Here is a 26,556-nt window from a genome sequence, read left to right as displayed (position 1 = left end):
TATTCAGAGCAGTGCTGATCTGGATGTCACATCGGTTCAGTTTTAAACCTCGGTTTTTAATGATACACCCATGAGGTGAAAATGGCTGTTTTAGCAAAACACATTTGATGGATTGAGTCCCGACGGACCGCCTATTAATTAACTCCTGCTGGTGAAAAAGAAACGCCTCCCCTCTTATCTGTTTCCCGGGTAATACTGAGGCTTGCGTATGATCGGTGATGTGCTGCCTGTGAATTAAAACACTTCTGTTGTAATGTGCTGCACATGGTTAATAGGTGTCAGATTATTCCAGCGGACTGTGATTTGTAGGATGGGGGGGGGAAGCATCATCCCAGAGTCCTGCGCAGGAGCTATTTGTCTGTGATATGCTGCATCGGCACTGGCAGACTGCTATAAATCAGCCTAATGAGAATATTCAGGTTGATGCACCGACAGTCTGCCGATGCCTTAACATGGCCACAGCGCACAGTGCAGGGTTGGGAGCTGTCAGGGCGCGGCTTTGGCTGTTTAAACCTGTCTGCAACAGGAATCTCCCTGATTAATGGCTTTGCTTTATCACATTACATTTAATTACTTTTGATATGAAATCAAATCAGAGATTTCAAATTCTGTCAATTTCATAACAAAATTCAAACAAATCTCATTTTTGACACCTTTAATATAACGGTAGCGAACCGTGACTCTTGAACCTTGGCCCTCTCACCAACTTCCCTCTGGGAAAAAGTAAACTCTATAATACTGCATGTTATCTTTGACAAGAAATGCCACAAGCAAACAGTGTGAGGCTTAATAAAATGCAAATCATCCTTACAAAAAATTGCATCATCACATAATCTGTGTGTCATTTCAGCAGAATATGTTGAAAACTGGCCACAAAACCAAAAAAATGTAATGCAAGCTGACACATCATGACAGCACTCAGACCAAAGCACATTAGGGACAGACACTTCCGCATATGTTGATAATAAATAATATCATTAGGCTGGCAGAGAGCCGCTGATTAAATGTATGTAACAGACTGTAATAAACTTATGATTTGGGAAAAAACTATTATGCAGAGTTACAGTAAATGTGTCACTAAGTTATTAAATTTACCGACTGACCAGTAATTCTGCAAAATAACTGTTTTCTCAACTAAACCTTAATATAAAACAGTGCCAGCGGCGGCCAGAATAAAATCTGTGATATAACCTATTTGAATTTAAATAACTTGCCCAAACAGCAAACAATTCCAGCCATAAAACTTTAGCTTCTTGACTGATGCTGTCATCATCCATATCTATCTCTTATAATGCTTTGAAAAGCTTTGGCTTTCTGCACAAAATTAAGCTCTGGGGCCTCATTTATAAAACTTTGCGTAGATTTCATCCTAACAGTGTATGTACTCACAAAAGCTAGATTCTGCATACGCACAAACAAAAATCTATTTTATAAAGCCATGCGTGCACCAGATCCTGCGCGCACATCCCTTTATAAATCCCAGTCAGTGGAAGATTGTGCGTACGTGCATCTCCACCCTGTCTCCTCCCCGAAATAACCATATATGGAGCTTACGACGCCTAGTTTTACTATTCATAACCTCATCTGCATATCATTTCCATGCATATTCCCATCCACGTGACAACATGTTAATGCCGTCAAATACAAGATATTGGAAAATATTAGATATGGACTATATATGCCATTTGTACAATACAAATAAAAATTATCCAATATCCTATTTGTTTTAGAATAAATATATCAAAATATCCATAAAAACAAAATTGTATAAAAAAAAATTAAAGATTTACAAATAGAGTTGATTCATTCACTTCCACTGGCCAAATAGTATTTTTTTTAACAATTCGAATCAAATGTATGTACTTTTACTGATAAGGTGAACATATCTTTTAGGATGTTTATAGGCTATTTTTAGTGGAAACAGATCGGCCTACTTATTTATTGCAATGTAAATACAATTGTCTGTCTCGGCACGTCACTGACAAAGCAGGCTATTTTAAAAAGGAAACGTGCAAATCTTACCATTTTCCTCAAAATGTATCCTTCAAATACAGTGGTATTTTCATAATTGTTTAAAGATGCCTTCACACGACATCAACACCTCCTGCAGCTGTGGTTGTACAGTAAGCTATTATTATTGGACTTCTTCAAACTGGACGGGCCACTCGGCCACCAAATCCAGCAGTGTCTTCCATAATATCGAAGTTAAGTGCATCACTGATCTCCGTTCTCACTAAAATATTTTGTCATAACATCTGCAGTTTAGTTTAAAGAGGAATTATTGTGCTCCTAGCACTCCTCGTTGTCATTAAATTACAGGAAAAGTGATTCAAATTCATATAATTTTTGTTTAACTTTTGCGTAATGTAATTCTATTGCTATAATATTAATGTAAATGCCTATATCAAAATAAAAACATGAGTTTCCACGCGAGCTTAAATCATTCTTTTATTTATTTAAACTGTTATTTTGAAAATCCACTGTATTTATGATTAGGACTCAGGACGTAGGACTAAATGGGATTTAAAGTGGTTTTCCTTCATCTGCCGTCAGTCCCTCAGCTCACCATCGGTGTCGCCAAACTGCTCTGTCTCCAAAATGTACGCATGGGTCAGAGTTTGCGTGGAGGTGCACAAATTTTCCCATCAAGTCTGTTTTATAAATCACAACTCATGCGTCAGAAGTGGCGTACGCACTTTCAGGGCCTGTTTTGTGTGTACGTAAAGTTTTATGAATGGGGCCCTGGTGTAGGTCTTTGCTGATTAACTCCAGCTTTTCTTTAAAAGTTAATCTCTAAAACACTGTGGATAATAAATTAGCAACAATATCCTCACCATTAAAGGTGCTTGCAGTTTCCATAGCGAATAGCGTTAACCAGTGGCGGTTCTACATTGAAATACACCCTGGGCGAGACCCCTTTCGAGCTTTTTTTTCATTTTCTTTTCTGATTGAGTTCCCCACAGTGGGTGGAATGCATCATAAACCTACTGATAACAAGTCCCACCCATTAAAAGGGACAATATGATTGGTCAGTTTTCCTGTTAATTGAAATTCATTTCTCATTGACTTGCTATGGCTTGGCCCTCTGTAATTTCACAGCTGGACCACCAATCATAGAGCTGAAAGCAGAAACGGACGTCAACTGAATAGGCAGATTTGAAGGGTTTATTTCCGCAAAAAGATTTAGATGTTTATTTTCAAATTATAAATTCCTAAAATAAATCACCCCAATCATTCTAGAATGATTCATTCTTTCCAAATAGAGCTATTCAAGTCATCTGGTGAATTTTTTTCATATCGCAATATATATCGCAGATATCACAATGTCAGTTTTTTTAATATTGTGCAGTCCTAGTAAACAGCAAGTAAAGAAATCACATGTATTAGACATGTCATCATACAGCACCTGCTGCATGCTGTTAATATGAACCAAACAACAAAAGAAAAACAGAAAATCACTCTCTGCTCTTGACTGAATAACTTTAGTAGCTTTAATAAGAATACATTTCTTTCTTGAATGCTGTTGTTAAACGCTCAAACTGTGTACAGCTCACTGAGGGCGGGGTCTATGCTAATAGGGCAGAGTCTGTCAGCAGTCGTAGGCGGGGCCTGTGCAGTGTGACATCACATGCTACAATCTGCAAACAGCATGTTCTGAGACACTGCTCATGATTATGGGGATTAAAAAAAGAGGAGTGGGTGGATTTTTACCATTGTAGGGTGGTTGTGTACACACCATGTAAAAGTGAATTTTGCATAATAGGTCGTCTTTAAACGATTTTAATGCACAACATGGAGGCAAAGCAAAGTGGTTGCCTCCGTAGAGTGTGTTCAAATTGTTTAATGCACAGCTTGCTGTGGATTATCCCGCTTATAAAATGGTCATTTACCAGCATCGACAAGTTAAAGCTATTAATGTTTGCAGCACGATATTTGACTGAAAGGGTAAAAATGACAGTTATTTTCATCAGCTATGACTCTTTAGATCTAGCTTTCTGTCTGCTTTAAATCAAACCCAGAGATATAGTGTGGTAAGATTACATTTGTTTCAGTTAATTAGTCTAGAGAGATAGAGAGAGAGAGAGAGAGAGAGAGAGAGAGAGAGAGGGGTGTGTGTGTGGGTGTGTGAGAGAGAGAGAATTAACTGAGTCTGTTCTCAGTTTCTCTACTAGCAATGAAGCCGTGAGTTTAATTACTTAAAAACCAGAGAAGCTACAACCTACTTGCAGAGTAAAATAATGTAGCGAATCAGTAGCAGAGCTAATTTATTAATAAAAGTCACAGGGCACCGTTAATACGTTTTTGGTCTCCTGAATGTCTCCGATCTCTATGTGCAAGTGGTGTGTGTATGTGTGTGTGTGTGTATGTGTGTGTGTGTGTGTGTGTGTGTGTGTGTGTGTGTGTGTGTGTGTGTGTGTGTGTGTATGTGTACTTGTTTTTGTGAAATATCAGGACACAAATGTGTATAATGACATGGGTATGACATAGGTATTACAAAAAGAGGTGAAATATGAGGACATTCAGCATGTCCCCACTTTTCAAAAGGCTTATAAATCACACAGAATGAGTTTTTGTGAGAAAGTAAAAGTGTGCACAGTTTCCTGTGAGGGTTAGGTTTAGGGGTAGGGGTAGTGTAGGGGGATAGAAAATACGGTTTGTACAGTATAAAAACCATTACGCCTATGGAATGTCCCCACATTTCACAAAAACAAGTATGTGTGTGTGTGTGTGTGTGTGTGTGTGTGTGTGTGTGTGTGTGTGTGTGTGTGCAAAACAGTGCATTAATACAGATCTGTGAATGTGATTTAACTGACTTGGGAAGACTTGTGCATTAAAGGTGCCCTAGAACGTTTTTTTTACAAGATGTAATGTAAGTCTAAGGTGTTCCCTGAATGTGTCTGTGAAGTTTCAGCTCAAAATACCCCATAGATTTTTTTTTTATTAATTTTTTTTAACTGCCTATTTTGGGGCATCATTAGAAATGCGCCGATTCAGGCTGTGGCCCCTTTAAAGCGCTCCCCACCCCCGAGCTCATGACTCGCACAGTACACACAGCTAATATAACCCTCAAAATGGATCTTTACAAAGTGTTCGTCATGCATGCGGCATGCATGGATTGGATCATGTGAGTACAGTATTTATTTGGATGTTTACATTTGATTCTGAATGAGTTTGAGGCTATGCTCCGTGGCTAAAGCTAACATTACACACTGTTGGAGAGATTTATAAAGAATGAAGTTGTGTTTATGAATTATACAGACTGCAAGTGTTTAATGATGAAAATAGCGACGGCTTTTGTCTCCGCGAATACAGTAATAAACGATGGTAAATTTAACCACATTTAACAGTACATTAGCAACATGCTAACGAAACCTTTAGAAAGACAATTTACAAATATCACTAAAAATATCATGATATCATGGATCATGTCAGTTATTATTGCTCCATCTGCCATTTTTCACTGTTGTTCTTGCTGGCTTACCTAGTCTGATGATTCAGCTGTGCACATCCAGACATTAATACTGGCTGCCCTTGTCTAATGCCTTGAACATGGGCTGGCATATGCAAATATTGGGGTCATACATATTAATGATCCTGACTATTGCGTAACAGTCGGTGTTATGTTAAGATTCGCCTGTTCTTCGGAGGTCTTTTAAACAAATGAGATTTATAGAAGGAGGAAACAATGATGTTTGAGACTCACTGTATGTCATTTCCATGTACTGAACTCAGCTATGCCAAGATAAATTAAATTTTCAATTCTATGGCACCTTTAAACAGTTTAATGCACACCTTCCAGCCAATCAGAATTGAGTATTCAGACAGACCATGGAATAAATGTAATTAATTATTTATTAAATAAACATTATTTATGGTTTCATTTTTCAGCTAAAAAAAATATTAGCCAGATACAACTACATTATACCATGTGGTAAAAAACAATTCTGTAGATGTGAAAAGCTAATTCAAAGAGTGTTTTTCTCCTCTGTTTCTTCTATACAGGACCTTAACTGCCTGTTTGAGATTTACCTGAAGCCCCTACAAAAGGAGACCTTTCTCAGCCAAGACGAGGTAAAGCTGAACACAGACTGGAGCTGGATTCAAGGGCTCGTGTTGGATTGAGTTGTCACAGATAACATAGTGATAAATCGTGGCTCATCTGCCATAAGCTTGCACGTCCCCACTTTCCCTTGTGCTGTGACTGATACCAAAGACTCACGTTTAGCTTGCTAGTCTCCAGACTGACGCCCAGTGAACTGGATATGACCCTGACATGTCTCAGGATGTCCCTGAGGAAAGATCAGTCAATATGTGCTGAGAAGTGGGCCATATTAAAGCCCCGTTAATGGACGCTGGAGCATGGCCTCGCACAAATTAGACAAGGACTAAACATAAAGTGGCTTTAGCGCTGGTTCTTAAGTTACTAGTGACAGTGTGGGTGGCAATAACAATTTAAAAAGAGGCCTGTGCTAGAAAGTCTGCTAGCGCAGCTGAAACAAAATCTGCAGATTTAAATGGAGTCCATTTTCTGTGAAGTACTAAATTGTACCCTGTTATATAATTTTTGTTTTTATATAAAATTCTTTTGGTAAGATAGCCTTCCACACTGAAATCCCTTGCTTGCATGCTGTTTTTAATGAATGTTTTTAATATTTGAAAGTTCTGTTTAACGGATGTGGGTTTTCTTTCCCCAGATGGAAAGTCTTTTTGGCAGCCTTCCAGAGATGCTGGACTTCCAGAAAGTTTTCCTGCAGACCCTGGAGGAGAAGATTAGTTCCCCCCCCAACTTCAACACGCTCGAGACCCCTGTGCAATTCAAGGTGGACATGCCAAATGCATTCATTGCAAACATGGCTTTCATTCATACTCATATCTGTAATATAGGAGACCAGTGGTGTGTGATGGTGTTTTAAAATGAGGAGACACAGAGATGTACCTTTAATTTCCCCCAAACTGATTCTCACTAACCCCCCCCCCCACAGTCATCATGTTTTCAGACCATTTCAGGATTGATTTTGACGTGACAAATCAGTTACTGTTGTTTACTTACTTTTCAGTTAGTCTTCCCATTAACACCATTACTGTCTTCATTCAGACCAATGAGAACACACACGAAAACAAGAGGTGTGAATTATCGCGTCAACCAATCATATCCAATCATAACTGATCATATCCAGTCATAGCGTGATGGAGGCATTGCCTCCTCTTATGTGACTTTCCAACATTCATTCTCAGTTACCCCCCACTAAACCCAGTGCGGTCTGTTTTAACTCAATGGGGACAGAGGAGGCAAGCCGCAGGTGTCGCTGTTGGACAGTGACTTTTACAATTTTTTAAGGTCACATTTTGTAATATTTGCATTGTTTTTTTTGTAATATCGATTCTTTTCTCAATCAGTGTTTTTGAGGAGGCACTGCCTCCATTGCCTCCTCGGCGGAAACGCCCCTGTATGAGGCATTTTTTATATACGTAAAAGGAAAGGATCACCTAAAAATTTAAATTATGACATTTACTCATGTTTTTTTTCTTCCATGGAACACAAGGATGTACTTAATTAGTGACATGTGAAAAGTTTGAATGTGCAAATGCAAATGAGGGAAAGATTTCCAATTAAAAAGCTTGGTACAACTTTATATATAGCGCATGAGTCATATGGGCTTTGTTTATTGTTTTGAATGAATTTACATCAGTTTTGAAGCCCTGTATGGTTTCATTATGCTAAAGAGCAGCTTGAGCATATTCACTGCAAAATATCTCCTTTTGCGCTTCATGGAAGAAAATCACAGATGTTTGGAATGACATGTGCGGTGGCTAAGATTAAATGGTTCATTTTTGTTTGAACTGTTTCTGACTCAAGCGAAAGGCTTGTGTCATACCTGCTTCTCAACTCATGAAGCATCATTGCTGTCTTTCTTTCTTCCCTTACCTAGAAGCTGCTCTTCTCACTGGGTGGTTCGTTTCTGTATTATGCAGAGCACTTCAAACTTTACAGCGGCTTTTGCGCCAACCACATTAAAGTGCAGAAGGTTCTGGAACGAGGTACGGCACTGCACATTACCCCTTCACATCTGGGAGCAAGAAAATAGAATAGATTATTTCTATCAAATATAGAATCATTTAAGCGATTTAATGTCTTGCATTCTGTGTGGGTCCTGTTTTATGCTGGCAATGTCACAACACCAAGAGCCGTTGTTGGTTTATCTTTTCATCATAATCTACCGAGTATTAATGATTCGCGACTATAAATGTTGAGCTTAATTTATGCGTGCAACATTAGCCTTGTTTTCCATCTCGGGCAGCCTGCCCGGTAACAAATGAATGAGAAGCTGCCCTGCCCACAGTCAAAGTGGAAAACTGTACCTCGTCCTCCTTTTTAATTCATCCCATTACAAGATGAGGGCAACCCTCAGAGCAGCCACAGAAATTGCACTGTAATGGCTATAAAAAAACGACACGCTGTTTAACCACTGCAGGGTAAGGACATGAAGCGCAGTGCTTGCACTGCAGACGCAACAACAGGAGTGTGCGTAGCTGTCTGTCAGCAGTGCTTGTAATTATACATTCTCACACACTGCTTCTGTTGTGCCAAGGTTTCCGTTCGCAAAGTGAAAACGACTTTTTTGTGTCGGCGTGTTAATTGCTTGCCAATTGCTCCCTGAAGTGTCAATCCATCTGGGGCGAGGAGTGCCTCAATTACTGCTCTAATAGCTCCTCTTGATTTGAACGACAGTGCGGGTGATACATTTATCATTCGGTGTGCCGCAGAGGTGGTGGTGTTGAACTCCCCTCACAAACTCCTGCCAAGACATGTCACAAGGCTTCATGACATACAAAATCTAGCTCCTCCATACTCACCTTGGTGTTGTCCATTGTCTGCAGTGTTGCATTTATACTGCAGTGTTTCTAACGAGGTGTCGGACAGCCTGTGCTGCCTCCTTGTGGATGGGTTTTGTTCCCTGTGTGCATTGCCTAAAGCCACTTTACCTGCAGTGGCCATCGAGAAAACACTATTTCTAGCTCAGTGAGTGGCGCTAATTTATGATTTGTCTTTTCTCTCCAGCCAAAACAGATCGATCCTTTAAGGAGTTCCTCGATGCAAAGAATCCAACCAAGCAGCACTCAACCACACTGGAGTCCTACCTGATCAAGCCGGTGCAAAGAGTGCTGAAGTACCCCCTGCTGCTCCGCGAGCTGGTGTCTCTCACGGACACGGACAGTGAGGAACACTACCACCTCACAGGTACATCAGACGCTCAGACGGGGGCTGCTTTTGTGCAGTTTCCAGATGTCTGGTTGCGTTTTTATGGGTGGGTTGTTGAGAAGGGTTAGTTCATCCAAAATGAAAATCTTTATTCATTAATTATTAATTACTCACCCTTATGACGTTCCACACCAGTAAAACCTTCGTTCATCTTCAAAACTTGCGGAAGCTCAAACGTGCTGCGTAACTTGAGAATGAACCTCATTGGTTCTTGCAGAAGCTCAAACGTGCTGCGTAACACGAGAATGAATCTCATTGGTTCTTGCTGAAGCTCAAACGTGCTGCGTAACGCGAGAATGAACCTCATTGGTTCTTGCTGAAGCTCAAACGTGCCGCGTAACACGAGAATGAACCTCATTGGTTCTTGCAGAAGCTCAAACGTGCTGCGTAACACGAGAATGAACCTCATTGGTTCTTGTTGAAGCTCAAACGTGCCGTGTAACACGAGAATGAACCTCATTGGTTCTTGCTGAAGCTCAAACGTGCTGCGTAACTTGAGAATGAACCTCATTGGTTCTTGCAGAAGCTCAAACATGCAGTGTAACACGAGAATGAACCTCATTGGTTCTTGCAGAAGCTCAAAGGTGCTGCGTAACACGAGAATGAACCTCATTGGTTCTTGTTGAAGCTCAAACGTGCTGCGTAACATGAGAATGAACCTCATTGGTTCTTGCAGAAGCTCAAAGGTGCTGCGTAACACGAGAATGAACCTCATTGGTTCTTGTTGAAGCTCAAACGTGCTGCGTAACATGAGAATGAACCTCATTGGTTCTTGCTGAAGCTCAAAGGTGCTGCGTAACACGAGAATGAACCTCATTGGTTCTTGCAGAAGCTCAAACGTGCTGCGTAACACGAGAATGAACCTCATTGGTTCTTGTTGAAGCTCAAACGTGCTGCGTAACACGAGAATGAACCTCATTGGTTCTTGCAGAAGCTCAAACGTGCTGCGTAACATGAGAATGAACCTCATTGGTTCTTGCAGAAGCTCAAACGTGCTGCGTAACACGAGAATGAACCTCATTGGTTCTTGCTGAAGCTCAAACGTGCCGTGTAACACGAGAATGAACCTCATTGGTTCTTGCTGAAGCTCAAACGTGCTGCGTAACACGAGAATGAACCTCATTGGTTCTTGCTGAAGCTCAAACGTGCTGCGTAACACACGAGAATGAACCTCATTGGTTCTTGTTGAAGCTCAAACGTGATGCGTAACACGAGAATGAACCTCATTGGTTCTTGCTGTAGGGTCTGCACAGTCTCAAGGATGAGCAGGTCCCACCATAAACTGTGTTTAAGCCTCAATTCACGGAACTTTGGTTTGTAAATCTTACATCGATTCCGGCCCGGCAGACACTAATGGATCACGAGACCTTCTTTTTATGACTATTTCGATAAGTCCCAAACTTCTCCTCTGTGACTTCAAAGGAGATGCGAACGCCACGGATCGGGTTTCGAAAGACAGGCCCGAATTCCAATCGGTCATAAAAAGAGAAAATACACGCACGCACCCACAGACACACACTCACATACAAAGACTGTATACACAAATATTATACCTGCAAATATGAATGTACCTGCCATTGTAGTGCTCGCTGCATGTATGTGTTACTAGTATAGAATCGTAGAATTGACTGTAGTAGGTTAGTTTTCATGTTAAACGATAGTAATAGAGTGTAAAGTGTATCTTCTTTATATGACGAGCGACACCTGTCGAGTTTGATCTCTCCGTAAAGCTGCGAATCCGAGCTATTCACTCATGTACGTTACATTTCTGCCAAATGCATCGTTCAATGTTTAATAATACTATGAAGGAAATGCACTGATTCAACATACCATAAATTTATTCGGGAGACAGGACAAAGGAATGTGGAAACCCGCCAAATTGCAACGCTATCATTGGAGGACGTTATCAGTAAGGCGTTCTGGTTTGTTGTCTTTAAAACACCATGACACGCGTCTTTTGGTGGCACAAGTTTTCTGCACGAGTTCCTGCCGTCAAGACGGACTCTCTTCTTTATTTTCCGGTCATATTACAACAGTTAAACCTTCGTTTGAAACTTCGCCGAAACAACCTCCGGAAGAAGAAGCAACTATCAAACCGAGCGCTCCAAAACTCCAAGCACCCTGACTAACCTATGCAAGTATAACGTTTTTACGATCTTAAATACTGAGTTTCCTTGCTGGCTCTTAAAGGTGAACTGTTGCAATTTGACCTGCTTTGATCATCTCTTTCGTTTCTGCCTTTCCCTCTACTTTGTATGTATTTGTATTTACTTGTGTCCATTTAGCCGTATAACCTGTGTATTACCCGTTTCGTATATTAAACTCATTTTATCCATGCTTTTTGTTCACTTGCTCATTTTAGCAACAACCGAGTCACTTTAACGTTCTGATTCTAATATCCTTGCTCTATATTTGAAGGCTATGATAGAAAGTTAGTCTCCCGGCCCGAGAATAACATTTCTGTCATGATAATCTGTGGATAATTGTCCGTTTCGGTGGACGAACTGATAGTTTTCCACATAATTATTCAACCAGAACTAATCATATATGTGATTGATTATAATTCGTTGTAGTTAATTCACCATATATGTTTAATTCCCCGTTGGGTCGATATATGAACGTCATAAAGCTTTCTGAATTATGATATTCATATTTCATCCATAAATTGATTAATAACTGTACATCGCTACATTGCTGAAGCTCAAACGTGCCGCGTAACACGAGAATGAACCTCATTGGTTCTTGCGGAATCTCAAACGTGCTGCGTAACACAAGAATGAACCTCATTGGTTCTTGCAGAAGCTCAAACGTGCTGCGTAACACGAGAATGAACCTCATTGGTTCTTGCTGAAGCTCAAACGTGCCGTGTAACACGAGAATGAACCTCATTGGTTCTTGCTGAAGCTCAAACGTGCTGCGTAACACACGAGAATGAACCTCATTGGTTCTTGTTGAAGCTCAAACGTGATGCGTAACACGAGAATGAACCTCATTGGTTCTTGCAGAAGCTCAAACGTGCTGCGTAACACGAGAATGAACCTCATTGGTTCTTGCAGAAGCTCAAACGTGCTGCGTAACACGAGAATGAACCTCATTGGTTCTTGTTGAAGCTCAAACGTGATGCGTAACACGAGAATGAACCTCATTGGTTCTTGTTGAAGCTCAAACGTGCTGCGTAACATGAGAATGAACCTCATTGGTTCTTGAAGCTCAAACGTGCTGCGTAACATGAGAATGAACCTCACTGGTTCTTGCAGAAGCTCAAACGTGCTGCGTAACACGAGAATGAACCTCATTGGTTCTTGTTGAAGCTCAAACGTGATGCGTAACACGAGAATGAACCTCATTGGTTCTTGCAGAAGCTCAAACGTGCTGCGTAACATGAGAATGAACCTCATTGGTTCTTGCAGAAGCTCAAACGTGCTGCGTAACACGAGAATGAACCTCATTGGTTCTTGCAGAAGCTCAAACGTGCTGCGTAACACGAGAATGAACCTCATTGGTTCTTGCAGAAGCTCAAACGTGCTGCGTAACACGAGAATGAACCTCATTGGTTCTTGCTGAAGCTCAAACGTGCTGCGTAACACGAGAATGAACCTCATTGGTTCTTGCTGAAGCTCAAACGTGCTGCGTAACACACGAGAATGAACCTCATTGGTTCTTGTTGAAGCTCAAACGTGATGCGTAACACGAGAATGAACCTCATTGGTTCTTGCAGAAGCTCAAACGTGCTGCGTAACACGAGAATGAACCTCATTGGTTCTTGCAGAAGCTCAAACGTGCTGCGTAACACGAGAATGAACCTCATTGGTTCTTGAAGCTCAAACGTGCTGCGTAACACGAGAATGAACCTCATTGGTTCTTGCAGAAGCTCAAACGTGCTGCGTAACATGAGAATGAACCTCATTGGTTCTTGCAGAAGCTCAAACGTGCTGCGTAACACGAGAATGAACCTCATTGGTTCTTGCAGAAGCTCAAACGTGCTGCGTAACACGAGAATGAACCTCATTGGTTCTTGCAGAAGCTCAAACGTGCTGTGTAGCATGAGAATGAACCTCATTGGATCTTGCGGAAGCTCAAACGTGATGCGTAACACGAGAATGAACCTCATTGGTTCTTTCTGAAGCTCATACGTGATGCGTAACACGAGAATGAACCTCATTGGTTCTTTCTGAAGCTCAAACGTGATGCGTAACACGAGAATGAACCTCATTGGTTCTTTTGAAGCTCAAACGTGCTGCGTAACACGAGAATGAACCTCATTGGTTCTTTCTGAAGCTCAAACGTGCCGTGTAACACGAGAATGAACCTCATTGGTTCTTGCTGAAGCTCAAACGTGCTGCGTAACACACGAGAATGAACCTCATTGGTTCTTGTTGAAGCTCAAACGTGATGCGTAACACGAGAATGAACCTCATTGGTTCTTGCAGAAGCTCAAACGTGCTGCGTAACACGAGAATGAACCTCATTGGTTCTTGCAGAAGCTCAAACGTGCTGCGTAACACGAGAATGAACCTCATTGGTTCTTGTTGAAGCTCAAACGTGATGCGTAACACGAGAATGAACCTCATTGGTTCTTGTTGAAGCTCAAACGTGCTGCGTAACATGAGAATGAACCTCATTGGTTCTTGAAGCTCAAACGTGCTGCGTAACATGAGAATGAACCTCACTGGTTCTTGCAGAAGCTCAAACGTGCTGCGTAACACGAGAATGAACCTCATTGGTTCTTGTTGAAGCTCAAACGTGATGCGTAACACGAGAATGAACCTCATTGGTTCTTGCAGAAGCTCAAACGTGCTGCGTAACATGAGAATGAACCTCATTGGTTCTTGCAGAAGCTCAAACGTGCTGCGTAACACGAGAATGAACCTCATTGGTTCTTGCAGAAGCTCAAACGTGCTGCGTAACACGAGAATGAACCTCATTGGTTCTTGCAGAAGCTCAAACGTGCTGTGTAGCATGAGAATGAACCTCATTGGATCTTGCGGAAGCTCAAACGTGATGCGTAACACGAGAATGAACCTCATTGGTTCTTTCTGAAGCTCATACGTGATGCGTAACACGAGAATGAACCTCATTGGTTCTTTCTGAAGCTCAAACGTGATGCGTAACACGAGAATGAACCTCATTGGTTCTTTTGAAGCTCAAACGTGCTGCGTAACACGAGAATGAACCTCATTGGATCTTGCGGAAGCTCAAACGTGCTGCGTAACACGAGAATGAACCTCATTGGTTCTTTTGAAGCTCAAACGTGCTGCGTAACACGAGAATGAACCTCATTGGATCTTGCGGAAGCTCAAACGTGCCGTGTAACACGAGAATGAACCTCATTGGATCTTGAGGAAGCTCAAACGTGCTGCGTAACACGAGAATGAACCTCATTGGATCTTGCGGAAGCTCAAACGTGCCGTGTAACACGAGAATGAACCTCATTGGATCTTGCAGAAGCTCAAACGTGCCGTGTAACACGAGAATGAACCTCATTGGATCTTGCGGAAGCTCAAACGTGCCGTGTAACACGAGAATGAACCTCATTGGATCTTGCGGAAGCTCAAACGTGCCGTGTAACACAAGAGTGAACCTCATTGGTTCTTGCAGAAGCTCAAACGTGCCGTGTAACACGAGAATGAACCTCATTGGATCTTGCGGAAGCTCAAACGTGCTGCGTAACACGAGAATAAACCTTATTGGTTCTTGTGGAAGCTCAAACGTGCTGCGTAACATGAGAATGAACCTCATTGGTTCTTGCGGAAGCTCAAACGTGCTGCGTAACATGAGAATGAACCTCATTGGTTCTTGCTGAAGCTCAAACGTGCTGCGTAACATGAGAATGAACCTCATTGGTTCTTGCGGAAGCTCAAACGTGCTGCGTAACACGAGAATGAACCTCATTGGTTCTTACAGAAGCTCAAACGTGCTGCGTAACACGAGAATGAACCTCATTGGTTCTTGTTGAAGCTCAAACGTGCTGCGTAACATGAGAATGAACCTCATTGGTTCTTGCTGAAGCTCAAACGTGCTGCGTAACATGAGAATGAACCTCATTGGTTCTTGCGGAAGCTCAAACGTGCTGCGTAACACGAGAATGAACCTCATTGGTTCTTACAGAAGCTCAAACGTGCTGCGTAACATGAGAATGAACCTCATTGGTTCTTGCGGAAGCTCAAACGTGCTGCGTAACACGAGAATAAACCTTATTGGTTCTTGTGGAAGCTCAAACGACATGAAGGTGAGTAATTAATAACTAACCCTTTAAAGAGCGTGTTTCGAGGAAATCTCCAACCTGGAATTTTCATGCATTTGTGACCAGGAACCACTGAGGAAATTTAAATTTTTTAATTTTTAAAAATAGCTAAATTGTTAAAAATAAATAATAATAATTATGTTCTGCGAAAGGGTCAGAATGACATGAGGGTAATTCATCAATGTCAGTTGTAATATTTGGGTGAACTAAATTCCAGGATTGTTCCCACTAATGTTACCAAGGGTGTTTTGGGGCATTCCGGCTCTGGATTGATGTCAAACTGCAGTCAACATTTCAGTGTGAACTCGTTTTTCTGGAATCGAAGCCAGTGTGAATGTATCTTAAAACAGTTTTTTCTTTTTACAGAGGCACTTAAGGAAATGGAAAAAGTTGCGAGCCACATCAATGAGATGCAGAAGATCTATGAGGACTATGGTGCAGTATTTGACCAGCTGGTAGCAGAGCAAAGTGGCTCTGAGAAAGAGGTACAGCTGCATAAACAGTCTGAACGCACCAGGGTAATACCCTGATTTAACTCAGTTTATTCAGTTATCATCTGTCTCTCTCTTCCTCTTTTTCTCCCAGGTCTCAGAGATTTCAATGGGACAGTTCCTCATGCATTCCTCTGTGATCTGGCTCAACCCGCTCCCGTCGCTGGGCCGTATGAAAAAGGACCCTGAGCTGACTGTTTTTGGTGAGGCTTTGCTCTTTTTCCATGAAACCATTACATTCTTAGTTATATTTTCATGTGCCAAAACAAATATTTTATACCTTAATATATTAGTAGTTTTTTTAACTTTTTAAACAAATGCACAAATCTTCTACTTTCCCATATATTGCCTGAGTTCTGTCGTCATGCAACACTCGGCTTGAACTATCCTCAGAGCTTTTTATAGCTTTGTGAAAGTATGTTGGGCTTGTTTTGGCAGCAGTTCTGTATCCTCAAAGACAAAGAATTCTGTCGTTTTCTAAAATTAACATATCTGCTTGACTCTCTGATTTGTCTCATTAGTTTTTAAGAGAGCTGTGATACTGCTGTACAGGGAGAACAACAAAGTGAAAAAGAAGATGGTGAGTCTTGTTTTCACTTTGGGTCTAATTACTTTAGCAGCTCTTTAAAAGGGTCCCTTCATTTTGTCTTTTCTTTTTTCATGTATTATCCACCTTATTTTTCAGTTAAAGAGTGGGAAATTTGTAAATTTAATGTATACAGTTATTTTTAGCTGTAAAAAAATGCTCGTTATGATGCTTAATATTGCAAACTGGTATTTCTTATCATATTATTTGCATTTTTTGTCTTAATTATAAACACACTGGTTTGTAGTGCAAACAGTTTTACAGTTTAATGCACTTTGATATTCTTCTCGTTATTTCCCTATATTGTCTCATAAATCGGAAGTCTCACGCATTCACAGAAAACACCTTACTTCCGCGTTGAAAAATAAGATGGATACTGTGACAAGTTTAGAAAACAATCCTAAATATAAATATGGACAGTCATTTGATTAACCCTTGTAAGCTATTAGTTTACTCAAAATAAAAAATAAAAATTCCCTTTATCCAAATGGCATTAAACTTTGTAACGCTGTTAACACATTGTAGATCTACACACACACACACACACACACACACACACGGTGTACATGGTATCTTCTTTTATGTTAGTGTGGAAAAAAGTCGCACTCAAGCAATGAAGAACACACAGACAGAAATGAAGTGTGTGTCTCTCTCTCTCTCTCTCTCACACACACACACACACACACACACACACACACACACACACACACACACACACACACACACACACACACACACACACACACACACACACACACACACACACAGAGAGAGAGAGATGAAAGGATGAGACAATACAATTTAGCACAAACTTCAGTAAAAAACTCACTTTAGTACAAAAAAATGCTAAACTTGGACAGACAGTGATTTTTATTGTATCATTGTGATTTCATAATATGTAGATATGAATCCAACTGGGAAAAAAAATGTGCAAATATGTCTGTCAGTAAGTCAAAAAGCATATCAAATAGCATTGTAAATAGCAAATAGCAATAGTGGAGCTATAGTCATCTATTGGTGAAAGTGATCATTTTTTACTTTTACTTTTTTTCCAAATATGGCAAATTATTCATGATATCTCCATGATTGAAAATTTGAAATGTGGAGCTTTTTTAAAGTGAATTTTGAATTTTACATATATGGATGTTTCTTTGGAGGGGAACAACCTATTTAAAAATATTTATTAATTTATTTATATAAATTTATAACATTAATAAAATGACAACAATTATTATTATTATTATTTTTAAACATTATTTAGTTACCAAATCTAATTTTATTGTCTGGAGACCGCAGTAGCCTTGAGTGTATGTTCCAAACGAACAGCTTACAAGGGTTAAGTATTCATCCTTTTGACATATAAATATGCAGATTTTGGATTAAAGCGTTTTTGCAGATTTCTTTTCATTAATGGTGTTTGGTCATTTGAAGTTATGGTACAGTTTTAATAAAAATATAAATTCTATAAATTTCTTCAATGTCATGTGCATGCTTTTGTTTCCCAGCCAACTTCAAGATCAGCCCATGCAGATCAGGATCCATTCAAGTTTCGCTGGCTCATTCCCCTGTCAGCACTGCAGGTTAGACTGGGCAATACTGCAGGTAAGACACACATCTCATAGAGACAGTTTGATGTAACAGTAATTTCCAAATGTACAAATAATCAACCTCGCCTTTTAATGTTGTCTGAAGACACAGACTGCATCTGGGAGCTGATCCACACCAAATCACAAAAAGAGGGCAGGCCGGAGACGGTGTTCCAGCTGTGCAGCAGGTGGGAATTACCTACTTGGTCATTTATAAACTTAGTGTCCCATTTTATTCCATACAGAGCTTAACATTTGACATTTTCTTGCAGCACTCCAGAGTGCAAAGTCAACATCATCCGGGTGATGCGTTCCATCCTGCGGGAGAACTTGCGTCGAAACAAGCAAAAAGTTGAGCAGCAGTCGGAGAGAGTCTGTAAAAAGCGTCTTAGTCCCCTTCGGAAAACTCTGCCAGCTTCTGCTAAGCTAGGTCAGTGTGAGCTCCCCTTTACTTACATGTCTGATACTGTGTCTGCACTGGAAGTGGACAACATTGTGTTACATCACAGTGGAAGTGCTGAAGCTGAACTTTACAGAACCAACAGCTATAATCTCGAGGCAAGACTTCACCGGATGTCCATGGGTAAACAATTACTACATCGCAAGCTGCCAAACAAAAGGATGTTGCGAGTTGGTCATTAAAAAAAACGTCTGATTAAAGGCTTGCATTTTTTTTTTAGATTACTGCCCAATTTCGAAAACAGAAACAAAACTCCATTAACTAGCCATTCTGTATAACTATTATTGAAAGGAAAAAGGAATTTGATGGACAAAATGGTAGACGGCAACAGCCATTTGAGTGACTGCTTGGGCTGTCTGTCATTTATCTGCCGTTGGATCAATTCAGTCTAAAGCAGAGGTTTTCAATCCTGGTTCTGGAGACCCACCTCTCATTTCATTACATTATGTCTCGCCTCTCTGACACTCAGTTCAGTTCTTGGAGCTCTCACCTAATGAGCTGATGATCTCAATCAGGTGTCAGATAAGAGACTAGGGTTGTCAAAAGTACCGACATCAGTTCCAAATCAGTTCTGAAATTTAAAAATGCGACGATACCAGCATTTCCCCCTAGCATTTTGAGTGCTGTTGAGCGGATTCGTAAACACCTCTGATCAGATATGTCTGTGATTGGCTCCAATGATCAACGCTTCAAAAACATGTTGTTAATAGACATCTTTGATTATCTTCACCGAGCCCTTGCACAGATACACACGGGAGTGTTTGAAAGCAGGCATCTATCAACGGATCCATCTATCAATGTATAAAAAACACTCCCGTGTGTATCTGTGTAAGCAGCATCAAGTCTCTTATATCGTTGGAGTCCTTGGCTCAAGATGGCCAAAATGAATGCCTTGGATTCGCTCTTCATTCTGGCAAAATTGTCAGGTATTTGCAAACTAGTCATAGGTTTTTGATCGGAATTAAACCAGTGCAGCAAGATTCTCTGGAGTCTGATTGTCAAAATATCAAAAATTTGCCAAAACATTCAAAATGGGTGGAGCCACTTTTACTAAAATGGCTATCCGTTTAAGTCTGACATCACGCAGCAGTGCTTCCAGGTCCAAACGCTCTTTCTATACCACAAGAAAACAACAAATGTTTCTAATATACACACATGATGTGGTGTAATACTTCCAAAAAATTATAATAATAACCTTTATCTCCATACCAAAATCCCAGATGAGATCCCACAGTGATTTATCTTTTATAAATCGTTAAAATATTAATGTCTGTGACGCTGTGAGCACAGAGACTGTTGTGTAGACTAAGTATTTTAAATATTTAACTTTAAAATGTTAAATTTTTAATATGAATAAATAGCGCTCATAAACGGCCGTGGAGATGCCATTCTCAAGCTTGGACCCAGAAATGGCGTTCCTTGCGTCATGTCTTAACAAGCGGATAACTTGTGAACATAATGAGATATTCTCACCAAACTCAGCACACATGTAAGAGCTCATTCTGTGGTCGCGTGTAAAGGCAGGAACACACCAAGTTGACGCTGACGAACTAGTGGTGATGAAAGCAGACTGCAGGGTTGGATCACGTTGGTAGAGTCTGTGTCCAAAGTTGCCCTGACACACCAAACCGACGCTCAACAGCCGATAGCCAACTAGCACGTCCTTTCTGCACCTGCCTGAGATTAAATGCCTTCCTGAACCAGCAGGTGGCTTGGTGTGTTCCTGCCTAAAAGGATGTGGCAACTGGCCACTTGGTAGTGCTATAACAGGAAAAAAAAAAAAAAAAACATGAAAATGGCTATAACTACTTCACTGTTAGTCCAATTGTCTTGACTGGCATTGCAGTGTCCAAGGAGCCATGACTGTCTATGAGCACACTGACGTATCTCAAAAAAACGGCCAATGAAGTTTGAGCAGCCATCAAACAAAGTTATCGGAAGTTGATTGGAAAGAAACTCACTGGGCCTGTTTGACTCCCGGCACTAGAGGCCTGTGAGAAATTTGAAAGAAATAGGCCACCAGGGGACACCTTCAAATTTTTCACGTGCGTAAAGGCTCTAGGACTACCGCTGTTCATCAAAACATTCGTTAAATATTGAAGATTATTTAAAAAAACAGCTTTGGTGAACTAGTCCTAGGTTTTTGGCTCAACCGCAGTAACTGTTAAAAAGCTTTAAAACCATATATTTCCTTTGGTAAATTGCCTGTATTGGCTGTAAATGGTCTCGAGATGGATACAGGCTTGCTAATTAAAACATTATACCTTTTTTACGCATGTGCTTAAAGGCCTTAAAGTGCTTGAACCCCGATAATCGCTGCTCGCAGCTATATTTACAACATGTTTTTGTTGATCATTGTAGCCAATCACAGACATCTGTTGAGTGCGTGAACACAATGGCCAATCAGAGGTGTTTAAGAATCCATTCAACAGCGCTCAAAATTTCAGTACTGACTTGGTTTACTTTTGGAAAAACTACAAGAGATATAAAAAATGTGCAAAGCGGTGGGTCTCCTGAACAAGGACTGAAAACCACTGTTCTGAAGTGTCAAAACAAAGTGGCTTGTGTAGCTTAATGGTGCCATAGAATTGAAAATTGAATTTACCTTGGCAAAATTGACTAACAAGAGTTCAGTACATGGAAATGACATACAGTACAGTGAGTACACCATTGTTTCCTCCTTCTTATATAAATATCATTTGTTTAAAAGACCTCTGAAGAAAAAGTGAATCTAAATATATCACCGACTATTACGCAACAGTTGGGATCATTAATATGTACGCCCCCAATATTTGCATATGCCAGTGCATGTTCAAGGCATTAGACAAGGGCAGAAAGTATTTAACGTCTGGATTTGTGCACAGCTGAATCATCAGACTAGGTAAGCAAGCAAGAACAATAGCGAAAAATGGTAGATTGAGCAATAATAACTGACATGATCCATGATATCATGATATTTTTAGTGATATTTGTAAATTGTCTTTCTAAAGGTTTCGTTAGCATGTTGCTAATGTACTGTTAAATGTGGTTAAAGTTACCATCATTTCTTACTGTATTCACAGAGACAAGAGAGTCATCGTTATTTTCATTTTTAAACACTTGCAGTCTGCATAATTCTGTATAATTCATAAACACAACTTCATTCTTTATAAATCTCTCCAACAGTGTGTAATGTTAGCTTTAGCCCGTTAGCCATGGAGCACAGCCTCAAACTCATTCAGAATCAAATGTAAACATCCAAATAAATACTATACTCACATGATCTGATGTATGCATACAGCATGCATGACGAACATTTTGTAAAGATCCATTTTGAGGGTTATATTAGCTGTGTAAACTTTGTTTATGCACTGTATTATAGAGTCTATGGGGTATTTTGAGCTGAAACTTCACAGACACATTCAGGGGACACCTTAGACTTATTACATCTTGTGAAAACGCGTTCTAGGGCACCTTTAAGAACAAGAGTCTTGTCTACTGTCAAAATGCAATGCTTCATCACATGCATCTAGTGTAGACATGGTGTTGAAATACTGATGATAATTAACATGGATTGTACTCTAACTCTAAGATCTTAACATCCATGACTGCGTTTATGTGTGCACCACAGGTTCTTCTCGGCCGTTTTTGCTCTCCAGACTGCCTTCAAATGACAGTTCCAACCCCAACAATGATCCATCGAGGCCAGACTCGGATTCAGCCAGTTTAAGCAGTGGAACCACCAGCAGTGCCAGCGCTCCTCTGGATCAGCTGTCACAGAGTGGCCTCAAAGAATCCAACATCATCAGTGATGAGGACGAGGAGAACAACGACCAGCAGGAGTGGCGAGGCAATCCCAGTGCTATCGAAGCCCAGTTCTGCAGGCTTCAGCTGACCGAGGAAGCCTCCCAGGCTCCTGCTCCCTGTGTGCAGCCGGAGAGCGGAGAAGTGGACACTCCAGAAAGGCGGTCTTCTGTAAAGCGAGCTCACTTCGGCGCGGTCAAACGCAAGCCTGGCAGAGGCACGGGTAGCCTTAGACGCAGCCCGGCGGCCCTGCTGAACATGCGTCGACACAGCCACTCATTGGACAGCCAGACAGAGATGATGGCAAATAATGTTGACCTTAACTCACTACTGGAGAAGGAGTTCAGCGTGCAGAGCCTGACCTCTGTTGTCAACGAGGATTTCTTCTATGACAACACCACGGAGGCGAAGAACGCAGCAGCGTCATAGTACCACATTGCCACCTCAGAACAAAGCTTAGCTTGGCTTCAACACCTATATGCTTGATCTGGTGTGGAGCCACATATCCCATGCAGCCTTTCCAACGCTATCAGCCAATTTAAGAAAGCAACCGAAGGCCAGTCAATGCAGAGTCTTATTTCCATCTTTTGTGGAACCAGTTTGACAGACCTTTAATAAGATGGTGTTAAGCATTGCGTCCTCCATGATCCACAGCACTAATTTACTGAACTGCCCACATAGCAACTGTTTTGCACCAGAGAACCAAATTACTGGTCTTAGTTCCGCTGTGTAAGAAGGGCAAAGGCATGTGTGTTTTCCCACACGTACACATATTACGAGCTACGAAACCGAATTTTGTCAGGTTTTTAATTTTGCCTTGTGTTTTGGACACTACAAATATTTCTTGCTTTAAATATAAGCATTGCTTTTATCATGGATTTGCTTTGTATAAAACGTTTTATTTATTAGCAAGTTTTTATAAATATATATTTCATTTTAATAGGAATCCAAAAGTTTGGGTTGAGGATTTGATAAACCACCCATGATACTTTCTGCTTCGCTATAACAAAGTGGTCAGCTGTAAACATTCGATCAGGAATTTAAATGTGCTATGCTGGAAATGTACCTCTAAAATAAAGCCTGCAGTTGTCCTTTTTTTTTAGAATGTTCAAATGTGTAAATATTATTTTTTCATGGATTACTGTGACTTAATTTTAAGAGTTTATATACGTTTGACACTTCACAGTCAAAAACTGTAATAAAAGGTGTCTGATTGTTGTTATTGGATTATTTTTGTCCTAATGACTTTCTGTAATCTGCAAAAAAGCACAAACTTTGTTTTTCTGTTTGATAAACAAATAAAGTGCATACATTGAGAAATGACACAAATGAATCATGCTTTCAGCATTCAAATTGAACATTAAAGGGTTAGTTCACCCAAAAATGACATTTCTGTCATTTATTACTCACCCTCATGTCGCTCTACACCTGTAAGAACTTCGTTCATCTTCTGAACACAAATTAAGATATTTTGAATGAAATCTGAGAGGTTTGTTCACGTGTCATTCATGTTCAGTTGATCTTCTGCTTGTGTTCGTTGATCAAGGTTTATATGCGATTAAAAATTAAATCTGTTTGTCATACAAAGTGATTGAGTCTTTTCAGAAAATTTGGACTAAACTGCTTAATTCATATTAGTTTTACAATCTCTTTATGGACTTTTTGGCCCCGTTTCCACCTGGTATTAAGATGAGTTTTGGTCGATCGGATCATAAGTAGACGAGGCAGACACAATCCCATTTCCACCTGGTGTTTTAATCCGCCTCTTTTGTCCACTTCCAACCACTTCTGTCCTGATTTCTTCGTGGTAAGGTCTATGGGTGGGTACATGTTTGGGTCTTTCAGATGTTTCGATCTATTGGACAAAATAAGCTCGCACAATTTACATATGAACGTGACCAGAGACAATTTCTGCTCTGATAGTACCACACCGAACTCTGTGAAATGGTGAGAGAACATTGTGCTTGGTACATTTTTCATCTTCAAACCAAACTTTGGTCTCCAGCCAACAAAGTTTAAGTCCTGTCTGGCTAGCGCGCTTCCCATAATGTTTACGCATTAGGTCAGTAGGCGGAGAGTAAGTGGTCTTTTGTGGATGTTCGAACACATTCGATCACATGAGCGTTTTCACTACAAAAGCAATCCGGTCAAATGTGTTTTCAACTACCTCTGGAAGTGGTTGAAAGTGGACAAGCTCAAAACATTTTACTCCCCATTTACACCTGTATTTAGTGTCCATTTGTGACCCAATCGACCAAAATGCATCTTAATACCAGGTGGAAAAAGGGCCTTTGAAGCATCAAAGTGTCAAGGCAGTCAGTTAAGGAACGGAAATCTCTTAGATTTCATCAAAGTATCGTAATTTGTGTTCTGAGGATGAACAAAAGTCTTACGGGTTTGGAACAACATGAGGGTGAGTAATTAATGCCAATTTTCATTCTGGGGTGAACTAACCCTTTAAATACAAGCATAAGGTCACAGAGAGACAAGGAACATCAATCTTATATACACACACGTATCCAAAAAACGTGTAAAATAATTTATTCATCAAAGTCAAATTATTTTTAGGTAACGATGGCAAATGCTTTTCTCTGACAGATGGATGTCAGCCTCTTGCTGAAAAATGATTAAAGCATTCCCAGAACTGTTTTATGATATGACATGTTTTCTGGGCAACCCCCGTCTCTCCCTCTAAGCAGTACAGAGAGAGACTAGGAGCCTGATTTGATTCATGTAATCTTTCTTCCTACTTAAAAAGCAGTGAAATTTATGTGACAACTATGTTTTTAAATTATATCTCCCATGACTTTATTTTAAGCTCCTTGCATCTTTCAAAAGTTTTTTTCCACCTTGCCCTTATACATACATCCATTCAAGAAGAAAAAAGTGAAAAATGCATGCCAGCTGCTGAAAATGTCACCATGAAGTGTCTGCGTTAGCGGTTTCCATTAACATTCTCCTCTGTTGTGGTGTGAAGGTGAAGCCCTTTATGGCTACTGCCCGAGCGTCTCTTCGCCTGATGCTTGAGTTTCAGTTCCTCTCTGAATTCATAGTCGACGAGGCCTTGGTTCTCCTCACAAAGCTTGCTGTAGGCGTCTGCTAAAGCCCTGAATTCAGAAATAGAGATCTCTGTGGGCCGCAGTGTGGGATCCACATCAGCGCTGCGCAGCAACTCTTCCGTCAGTTCCTGACGCTGACACTCGGGGAACAGCATCCTGCAGCAAAGAAGAAAAGTCTTCACACGCTGACACAATGTGTTAACAGAGAAAACTTGAAAAGTGGCATGGAAGTGACGTTATGCGGTCTGTGCGGATGTTCACTTAACGCTTGTCAAACAAAAGCAGCAACACGTACGGATTATACAGCTGCTTGTATTACAAATGTTCTCCCTCACTCCGGTGACACATAATTGCTGAATTACTTCCAATCTTTTTAGTAACACTTTCCTTAAAGCCTTCGTGTTTAATGCGTTGCAAAGGTATTCATAATGTACATTATAACAAAACAAAAAAATAATGACTTGTTCAACAATTTCTTCTCGTCTGCATCAGTCTCCTACGCTGTTGGCACAGTTAACGCAGTGCAGCTCTTCTGTGTTTACATCAGAACGCTGACTCATGGTATAGAACAATGCTTAGGTAGGTGGTACGTGTCAAAGTGACATCCACATGGATGGCAGGACCCAAAGTTTCCCAGCAGAACATTGCCCAAAGCATCACACTGACTCCGATATGCAACAAACTGTGATGCTCTGTGTATTCTGACACCTTTCTATCAGAACCAGCATTAACTTCTTGAGCAGTTTGAGCTACAGGAGCTCGTCTGTTGGATCGGACCACACAGGCCAGCCTTCGCTCCCCACGTGCATCGATGAGCCCATGACCCTGTCGCCGGTTCACCACTGTTCCTTCCTTGGAGCACTTTTGATAGATACTGACCACTGCAGACCGGGAACACCCACAACAGCTGCAGTTTTGGAGTCGTCTAGCCATCACAATTTTGTCAAACTCGCTCAAATCCTTACGCTTGCCCATTTTTCCTGCTTCTAACACAAAATGTTCACTTGCTTCCTAATATATCCCACACACTAACAGGTGCCGTGATGAAGAGATCATCAGTGTTATTCACTTCATCTGTTAGTGCT

The 26,556-nt window shown here is 40.6% G+C and overlaps 2 protein-coding genes across 10 annotated transcripts in view; one reads left to right on the top strand and one right to left on the bottom strand.

The window, feature by feature from the left end:
• tiam2a (TIAM Rac1 associated GEF 2a) overlaps positions 1-23,767 on the top strand; it is a 133,200-nt gene extending 109,433 nt beyond the window's left edge. For 7 of the 8 annotated variants that reach the window (XM_067368406.1, XM_067368407.1, XM_067368402.1 and 4 more), the window contains 11 exons: positions 6,004-6,072; positions 6,696-6,821; positions 7,932-8,040; positions 9,062-9,241; positions 15,873-15,991; positions 16,092-16,200; positions 16,519-16,577; positions 18,089-18,185; positions 18,276-18,357; positions 18,442-18,599; positions 22,240-23,767. In XM_067368406.1, coding sequence (XP_067224507.1) covers positions 6,004-6,072; positions 6,696-6,821; positions 7,932-8,040; positions 9,062-9,241; positions 15,873-15,991; positions 16,092-16,200; positions 16,519-16,577; positions 18,089-18,185; positions 18,276-18,357; positions 18,442-18,599; positions 22,240-22,841 — 1,710 coding nt within the window. In that variant the 3' untranslated portion in view covers positions 22,842-23,767. The remainder of the gene's footprint in view (positions 1-6,003; positions 6,073-6,695; positions 6,822-7,931; positions 8,041-9,061; positions 9,242-15,872; positions 15,992-16,091; positions 16,201-16,518; positions 16,578-18,088; positions 18,186-18,275; positions 18,358-18,441; positions 18,600-22,239) is intronic. The other variant, XM_067368409.1, reaches the window with a different exon arrangement.
• A 1,211-nt stretch (positions 23,768-24,978) lies between these two features.
• tfb1m (transcription factor B1, mitochondrial) overlaps positions 24,979-26,556 on the bottom strand; it is a 41,447-nt gene continuing 39,869 nt past the window's right edge. For both annotated transcript variants that reach the window (XM_067368430.1, XM_067368431.1), the window contains exon 8: positions 24,979-25,627. In XM_067368430.1, coding sequence (XP_067224531.1) covers positions 25,348-25,627 — 280 coding nt within the window. In that variant the 3' untranslated portion in view covers positions 24,979-25,347. The remainder of the gene's footprint in view (positions 25,628-26,556) is intronic.

This window comes from Chanodichthys erythropterus, chromosome 18, assembly GCF_024489055.1.
Source record: "Chanodichthys erythropterus isolate Z2021 chromosome 18, ASM2448905v1, whole genome shotgun sequence".
NCBI lineage: Eukaryota > Metazoa > Chordata > Actinopteri > Cypriniformes > Xenocyprididae > Chanodichthys > Chanodichthys erythropterus.
Note: the sequence above shows the minus strand (reverse complement) of the source record. Positions and strands in the feature narration are given on the sequence as shown.